General features: G+C 35.3%; 1 protein-coding gene across 1 annotated transcript; it reads left to right on the top strand.

The window, feature by feature from the left end:
* Positions 1-6,107: 6,107 nt before the first annotated feature.
* On the top strand, positions 6,108-6,580 carry LOC119527902 (small nuclear ribonucleoprotein Sm D1-like). The gene has a single exon (XM_037828425.1). It carries the CDS (start codon positions 6,175-6,177, stop codon positions 6,532-6,534), a length of 360 nt encoding a protein of 119 aa, XP_037684353.1. The 5' UTR covers positions 6,108-6,174; the 3' UTR covers positions 6,535-6,580.
* The last annotated feature ends 2,606 nt before the right edge of the window (positions 6,581-9,186 follow it).

Below are 9,186 nucleotides of genomic sequence, written 5' to 3' on the forward strand. Positions count from 1 at the left end.
GCCCAAACTGGAAATCTTAGATAGAAAACCCTAATAAGGACAGAGACTTCATGTGGGCATACATTTAGTCCACGGAATATGACAGAGAGAAAAACAAATCTCAAAAAAGGCTTCTTTGAACTTGGAGGTTGCAGCAGAAGCAAGGAGATATTGATATATTTTGGTTCCAAGGGGAAATCCTTGAACACACCTACTCCTGGTTACTGGCCCTTCTCTTTCCCTCTGTTTTCCTTTGCCTCTTCCTTAATCGAACATAAGGCATCAGTGAGTACTTGAAGTTCTTTTTATTTTTTATTCCTAGAATGTGCTTTCAGGTATGGATTCATTTTGTCAGTATGTCTCCTTCTAGAAATCACTGAATTTATTTAGAACTTTTTCTCAAAATTCTTGGGCAAACTTCAGTTGCCCCTGCAAGGTTATAGGAGAATACATTTAGAAGAATCATGAGTAAGTGTTAAACTTGAGCAAGATTTCCCCAATTCCCATACCCTCTTCACAATTTGATTCAAATTTTGGAAGTAATGAGGGGATTGTGGAATGAGGGTGGAGCAGGAAGCTCCAGGAATCACTCCCTCCAGCAGAACAACTGTTAAACAGGCAGGAACTGTCTGATCAACTATTCTGAAAGTCTGGAATCCAGTAAAACACTGTTTAGCATACAGGGAAGAGCAGAAAGAAGAGGCTGGAAATTATGGTAAATACCAGTAAATCACTCCCTCTGCACAGCGGTTACTGCTGCACATCCTGCCCATCCCCCCTCATGTGGCAGGCAGCAGTGGAGCCCAGCCTCAGGCATAGTTTGCTGGTGTCAGAAAGGGACATAAAAATCCACTTTCTCAAGATATGGGAGAGGTGGAGAAGGGGCATGCGCCAATCGCAGATAGCTGTTTTGTTTTTCAGTTTTTTAATTTTAATTTTTGAACATTTTTTATTGTGAAATAGAACATATTCAGAAATGTGATAGACTTCAAAATACAGTTTGGGAAGTAGCTATAAAGCAAATTTCAAAGTATAGTATGGCTTACAGTTCCTCAGTTTCAGGTATTTCCTTCTGACTGTTTGAATACACTAGAAACTAAAAAGAAATATCTATAGAATGATTCAGTAGTCATAATCATTTGTTGAATCTGAACTTCTCTGTTACAACTCCCCCCCTCCTCTTCATTTGATCATTCTCTCAATCTTCAGGAATATTTGAGCAACGACCATTCTAACTTTTTCATGTTGAAAAGGGGTGTTGACATTATGGGGTAGGGGAATACAACTGGTTGATGCTCTGGGAGAGAGTGGTACCTCTAAGTTTGGATCAGTGCTTTGGATTAGCTACTTTGGATCACTGGAGGTCAGGTTCTGAGGGTGGCTATTGTTCCAACCAACCCCAAACGAAATTGGCAGAGGAGACTTAAAGATGTCCTCAGAGTTGCAGAGGAGAGTTGAAGGGCTGCATTTTCTGAGCAAGGACCGAGTCAAGAAAGCAAAACTTTGAGGAGTCATGGAAGAAGCTCTTGGTGCCTTTCCTGGCCCCTCCCTCATGCCTTCCTCGGCATAGTTTGGAGCCAGCTGAAACTCTGTTTGTGGGTCCCTGGACTTGTTCCAGTTGGGAAAGAGTGACTTGGGAAACACCCAGAATTTGCCCTCCAGGTAAAAGCAGCTGGAGACAAGGAAAGCAGTGTAAAAAACAATTGAGGCAGATAGCTTGAGGCAGACTTACCTGTTTTAAGACCTTCAGGAAACATCAGAGAGAGAAAGAAGATCTGTTTCCTGGGAAGTAGAGGGGGCACTCAAACTCTTTTAAACAGGGAACTCCTAAGGCCATTAACAAACATAAGCCCAGGACAGGATGCAGCCTAGAAAAGACAGGGAGAAAGAACCCTGCCCTTTGCAATCACATTGGGCTGAACTTCCTGAAAGGAGGACTAAACTCTGACCAAGAACATCAGCCAACACAACGTCATTTGCAATGGTGGTGAAAGGTGATTTTACTCGGAATTGTTTGATTCGGTTAGCTTCTTCCCATCAAGAAAATCTCTGTCATATCACCAGCCAGTTATAAATTCAAGAAACAGACATCTCAGGGAATAAATCCCAGAGTTAACACTTAAAAATTTTTAAATCTACAGGGTGCAACAAAAGATTACAAGACAAACAAAGAAAGAGGACATGATGGCCCATCCAAAGGAAGAGGATAAAAATCCAGAAAACATCAATGAAGAAGATCAGATTGTGGTCATAGCTGGCAAAGACTAAAAAGGAAACATGATCATGGAGCTCACTTTTCATGCTCAAGGAGATGAAGGAAAACACAGAGAAAGAAGCATAGGATATTAGGAAAATAATGAATGCCCAATATGGGAATCCCAATAAGGACATAGAAATTTTAAAAAAGGAACAAACATAATGACTGCATTGAAGACCAAAATAACTGAAATGAAAAATTCCCAGCTGGGTTTCAACAGCAGATTGGAGCTGACAAAAGAAAGAATCACTGAACTCGAAGACAACACAACTGAAATGAGTCAAGTTGAGGAGCAGAAAGAAAAAAGAATTATTAAAAGTGAAAATAACCTAAGAGACCTCAGGGACACAATCAAGCATATCAATATACATATTATGTGAGTCCCAGAAAGAGAAGAAAGAAAAGAGAAGAAAGAATATTCAAAGAGATAATAACAGAAAACTTCCCAAACTTTGCAAAGGCATGAATATGCACATCCAAGAAGCCCAAAGAACACCAAACAGGATAAATGTGAAGGAAAATTTATCTTATCACATACTGTTCCAACTGTCAAATGCAAAGGACAAAGAATTCTGAAGGCTGCAAGAGAAAAGCAAAATGTTATGTACAAGAGATTCTTAATTAGATTAAATTCTGATTTCCCATCAGAAACCATGGAGGCAAGAAGGGAGTGGGTTGAAATACTTAAAGTGCTGAAAGAAAACAACTTCTAGCCAAGAATTTTATATCCAGCAAGACTTTCTTTCAAAAATGAGAAAGAGATTAAGACATTCTGGTTAAAGAAAAGCTGAGGAGTTCATCACCAATAGACCTGCCTTACAAGCCGTGCTAAAGGGAATTCTTCAGACTGAAAAGACAGGACACTAGACAGTTGGTTCAAAACATCATAAAGAAATATAGGCCTTGGATAAAGGTAACCATTTGAGTAATTATAAATATCAGTACCAATGTACTGTATTTTTGGTATGTAACTCCACTTCTTACTTCCTACTGGTGCTAAAATGCAAATGCATAAAAAGTAATGATAAATCTATGGTTTTAGACAATAAAATATAAAGATACAGTCTGTAACAAGTACAAAAAAAGGTGGGAGGATGGAGGGGTATAGGAACAGTGTATGTTTATACTATCAAAGTTAATTTGGTACCAAATCAAATATGATTATTATATATTTAAGATGTTAAGTTTTAACTACATGTTAACCACAAGGAAAATATATGAAAAATATATCCAGATAGAAATGAGAAGGGTCTCAATATGTTACAATACAAAAAATCAAATAAATATGAAAGTAGGCATTAATGGAAGAATTGAGGAGCAAAAAAAGGTATAAGACTCACAGAGACTAAATATCAAAGTGGCAGAAGAAACTCCTGCATTATCTGTAGTGACATTAAATGTAAAATAGATTAAACCTTCCAGTAAAAAGGCAGAGATTGGCAGAATGGATAAAAACAAACAAACACACAAACAAAAAACAAAACAAAAATAAAAACAAAAAAATGACCCAACTATATGCTGTCTACAGGAGCTTCACCTTAAATTCAAAGACATAAGTAGACTGAAACTGAAAGGATGAAAAAAAAATATTCCATGCAAGTAGTAACCAAAAGACAGCTAGGGTAGCTATACTAATATCAGATAACAGTCAAAGACTGTCATGAGGGACAAAGACAGTCATTCAGTCATTATATACTGATAAAGGGAACAATTCAACAGGAAGATGTAACAATTATAAATATATGTGCACCTAACAGCAGAGCATCAAAATATATGAAGCAAATTTGGACAGATTTGAAAGGAGAAATTGATCGTTCTACATTAATAGTAGGAGACTTTAACACACGGCTCTCAATAATGGAGAGATATCTACTCAGAAGATCAGTAAGCATCTACAAAACTTGAATGATATTCTAAACCAACTAGATCTAACAGACATATATGGAATACTTCACCCAACAAAAAACAGAATACACATTCTTCTCATACACATTCTGGATCATTCTTCAGGATATACCAGCTGTTGGGTCACAAAACAAGTCTCAATAAGTTAAAAAACACTGAAATCATAGAATGTATACTCTCTGACCACAAAGAAATGAAGCAAGAATTCAATAACAGAGGAAGAAATGGAAAATTCAGAAATATGTGGAAATTAACATACTCTTAAACAACCAATGAGTTAAAGAGGAAATCACAAGGGATATTAGAAAATATCTTGAACAAATGAAAATGAAAATACAACATACCAAAACTTATGGGATGCAGCAAAGGCAGTGCTGAAAGGGAAATTTATAGCTCTAAGTGGAGGAAGTTTACAAACCAGAAGCCTAACCTCAAAATCAGAATAACTAGAAAAAGAAGAGCAAACTAAACTCAAAGCAAGCAGAATGAAGAAAATAATAGAGATTAGAGCAGTGATTAAAAGAATAGATAATAAAAAACAATACAGAAAATCAACAAAATAAAAAGTTGGGTCTTTGAAAAGATCAGTAAAATTCACAAACCTTTAGCTAGACTGACAAAGAGAAAAGAGAGGACACAAATAACTAACATCAGAAATGGAAAAGTTGACATTACTACCAACCCCACTGAAATGAAAAGGATTATTAAAGGATACTATGAACAAATTAGATAACCTAGATCAAATGAACAATTCCTAGAAACATGCAAACTACCTACACTGACTCAAGAAGAATTAGAAAATCTCAACAAACAAATAACTAGTAAAGAGACTGAATCAGTAATCAAAAACAAAGAAAATCCCAGTTCAGACAACTTCAAAGGGGAATTTTTTCAAACATTCCAGGAAGAATTATCACGACTTCTGCTCAAACTCTTCCAAAGAACTGAAGAGGTAGGAATATTCCCTTATCCAACATGGCCCTCATCCCAAAGGCAGATAGAGATACCACAAGAAAAGAAAATTACAGACCAATATGTCTTATGAAGACACATGCAAAAATTCTCAACAAAATACTAGCAAACCAAATCCAATAGCATATTAAAAGAATTATAATAACCATGATCAAGTGGGGTTTATCACATGCATGCAAGGGTCGTTCAACATAAGAAAATCAAATAATGTAGTATACCACATGAACAAAATGAAGGAAAATAACTACATGATCATCTCAATGGATGCAGAAAACGCACTCAAAAAAATTCAGCACCACTTCTTGATAAAAAAAAATTAGAAAACTAGGAATAGGAGGAAACTTCCTCAATATCATAAAGGGCATATATGAAAAACTCACAGCTAACATCATACTTAATGGTAAAAGACTGAATTCTTTCCCTCTAAGATCAGGAGCAAGACAAGGATGCCCACTGTCACCATTGTTATTCAATATTGTCCTGGAAGTTCCAGCCAGATGAATTTGGCAAGAAAAAAAGAAATAAAAGCCATCTGAATTGGAAAGGAAGAGGTAAAACATTCCTTATTTGCAGATGACATACTTCTATATACAGAAAACCCCGAAAAATCCACAACAAAGATCTTAGGGATAATAAATGAATTCAGCAAAGTTGTGAGGTACAAGATCATCATGCAAAAACCAGTAGTGTTTCTACACACGAGCAATGAACAATTAGGAGCAAACATCAAGAATACTTCCATTTACAATAGCAACTAAAAGAATCAAGTATCTAGGAATTACTCTAACCAAGGATGTAAAAACTTGTACCCCTCCAAACTACCAAACCTTGCTAAAGAAAATCAAGGAATACATAAAAAAATGGAAGGACATTCCATGTTGATGGATTTGAAGGCTAAATATTGTTAAGATGTCAATACTACGTGAAGCAATTTACATATTCAATGCAATCTATATCAAAATTTCAATAGCGGTTTCCGGCCATTGATACTCCCTGTCCGTCGGTGTTCGGTTGTTAGATTTTGTGAGCTATCTGGCCAAAAGGGTGACGGCCTCGCTAGGATGAAGCTCGTGAGATTTTTGATGAAATTGAGTCATGAAACCGTAACAATTGAATTGGAGAATGGAACACAGGTCCATGGAACCATCACAGGTGTGGATGTCAGCATGAACACACATCTTAAAGCTGTGAAAATGACCTTGAAGAACAGAGAACCTGTACAGCTGGAAACACTGAGTATTCGAGGAAATAATATTCGATATTTTATTCTGCCAGACAGCTTGCCTCTGGATACACTACTTGTGGATGTTGAACCTAAGGTGAAATCCAAGAAGAGGGAAGCTGTTGGAGGAAGAGGAAGAGGCCGAGGCAGAGGAAGAGGACGTGGCCGTGGTAGAGGAAGAGAGGGTCCTAGACGATAATGTCTCTCAAGATTAGTGTTTCAAAGTGGTGATATGGGCTATTTTTTTGTACAGCTTTTGTTTGTTTATGTCAGTTTTTAATAAACCTAAATATGGGACCACATTGTCTATTGACCATCAAATTAAAGTTTTAATAGTTTCGTATATATATATATATGCATGATACTAACACAGTGAGAGCCATTTGTAACTATTAGGTAGTCCCAGGAAAATTAACATTCTTAGGTGGTTATGCTTTAATTTTTTAAACTAAAATTTTTATTTTATGATGAATTTATGTAGAATATACACCTTTTATTTCACATGCACTGAAGATCCATTTATTTCTACTCTGTAGAACCTACCTATAGGTAAAATTAAGTTCTTTTTGGTACTTTTAGAAACTGAAGTCCTTTGGATCAGGGTCTACAATTGATTCTCCTTCCCTGAGTTTACTTCATGGAGACTTGGGAACTTGGTTAAAAAATGATAGTCATCTTCTAAATCAGAAGTCAGTGATTTTGTTGTCATTGTTAATGTTTTTTGTTTGTTTATAATAGGTTTTCAATAGAATAGTTTTAAGTTCTCCTGAGTTGAAACTGCAGATAATACCTAGTTGCTTATCGATTGTGAACAGTATTAAGACCTCATGTTAATTTGGAATATACCTGTTAGTGGCTTTATCAAATACTTCTACAAGGAATCTTTGAAGAACAAAATGAAAGGCCTACTTTCTTTTATAGCAAAACTAGAATCTTGTCAATCACTAAAGGAAATTTTTTTTAAAATTTTTAATTGAATAAGCTTGATAAAAACTGTATACACAGGCCTACTACTGTTTTTATCAAGCTTACTACTGTTTCTGTACTAAGAAAGCAAGCTAACTTTGAGGATGTGGGGGAACTAAATCTTTATTTTCATTTAATTATGTATTGTTGGCTTTTTTCATTTTTAATGAGAAGAAAATTTACTGCAAGGATTGTTACTAAAAATACAATTACTTAATTTGAGAGATGGCAAGAGCACTGTGTGCGTGCACATGCGTGTTTTAAAAAAGTTACTATAAATCTGGGATATATATATAATTTTTTTTTAAAGTATCTTGCTCACCTCCTGAAGATAATTCCACAGTTGAAATGTTTTTTCTGTTCATAAGTCATTGAAACTGTCTCATGGTGCTTAGCTGTTTTATCACAAGTTATTCGACAGTGGTTAGGAAAGAGGGTGGTAGTGTATATGAAATCCATGATGATGAAGGCAACTTTTATGAATATTTCTTAGTGGTAAATATTTTAAACTTGAACCCACATGACATGACAAGCCATAATCAATATGTAATTTTCCTCCATACCTTTTGTAAATTAAGACATTGAGGGAATAAATTCATTCTTTCCCACCCTCTGATCTCTTGCTGGTGCTCCTCTTGGTTGAAACCCAGCATAAACCAGAAGGCAAGGTGGAGAGTAGATTTGAAGGGGGCAGGCAGAAAAGACCCCACACAGCTAGTGAAGAAACAATTGTTTCCTACATGCTAAGCAAACATAAATACATAATTGCAAATTGTGGTGAATACTCTGCAGATATAAGAGTACTTCATATTTCTTGTCCATTTTAAAAGCAGTATGTAGTGGCAGCTCACTTTGATGTTCAAATATTATACGACATTTAACATTTTAACTTTTTTATTTTGAGGGTTTTAATGTCTAAGATGTTGGCATTGTGAATCCAGTCTAATAAATGGTTTAAATGTGAGAAACTACTGTGGATACTAGATTGAGTTTATTCCACTGGAGGTCATTTTTAGGTGAAAAGACATAAATTGTGTGAAGAAAAAGCTATTTGATATGATTGCCATAATTAGCCATATATGAAGGAAGCACTGCAGTGAGAAGAAACAACAAACTAGACTAACATGCTTCTCTTTCCAAGAAAAAAATCAATAAGACTTAAGTGCTACTGCATTTTGCCCACATTTAATATCTTCTTTTAAAGCTTAAGATTTTATATGTGATTTTATGTTGTTATTTAAATAAATGTATTACGAGTAAAGATAGAAAACCAAGTGAAAATCAGAATTCATAGTATATTTTATTATAATCGTGTTGGGTTATGCAAGGATGGCTTAGTACTTTAAAATGTAGTACTACACTCAGTAATCAAAATTCATGTGATCATTTATAATTGATGTCAAAATCACATTTAATAACACATGACACTCAATCCTGAAAAATTTAACCTAGGTGTTACTTCTTTAACATGATAAAGAATGTCTATTTTAAACCAATAATGGACAATGTTCTAGAGATATTCCAATTAAAAGAGCAAAAGAGGGTAAAAAAAAAAAATTTCAATAGCCATCTTTGCATAAATGAAAAAGCCAATCATCAATTTCTGTGGATGGGTAAGGGGCCCCAAATAGCCAAAGCCATCTTGAAAAAGAAGAATGAATTTGGAAGATTCACACTTCCAGATCTTAAAACTTACTACAAAGCCACAGTAATCAAAACAGCATGGTAATGACAAAAGAGCAGACATATATACCAATGGAATTGAGAGCTCAGAAATCAATCCTCACATTTATGGCCAACTGATATTTTTTAATGCAATTTTATTGAAATATATTCACATGCCATTTAATCTATCCGAAGTATACAATCAGTGGCTCATAGTATC

This window comes from Choloepus didactylus, chromosome 1 (assembly GCF_015220235.1).
Source record: "Choloepus didactylus isolate mChoDid1 chromosome 1, mChoDid1.pri, whole genome shotgun sequence".
Lineage (NCBI taxonomy): Eukaryota > Metazoa > Chordata > Mammalia > Pilosa > Megalonychidae > Choloepus > Choloepus didactylus.

Excerpts from the sequence above, each read along its gene's own strand:
- LOC119527902 (XM_037828425.1), top strand. The coding sequence starts at position 6,175 with ATGAAGCTCGTGAGATTTTTGATGAAATTGAGTCATGAAACCGTAACA.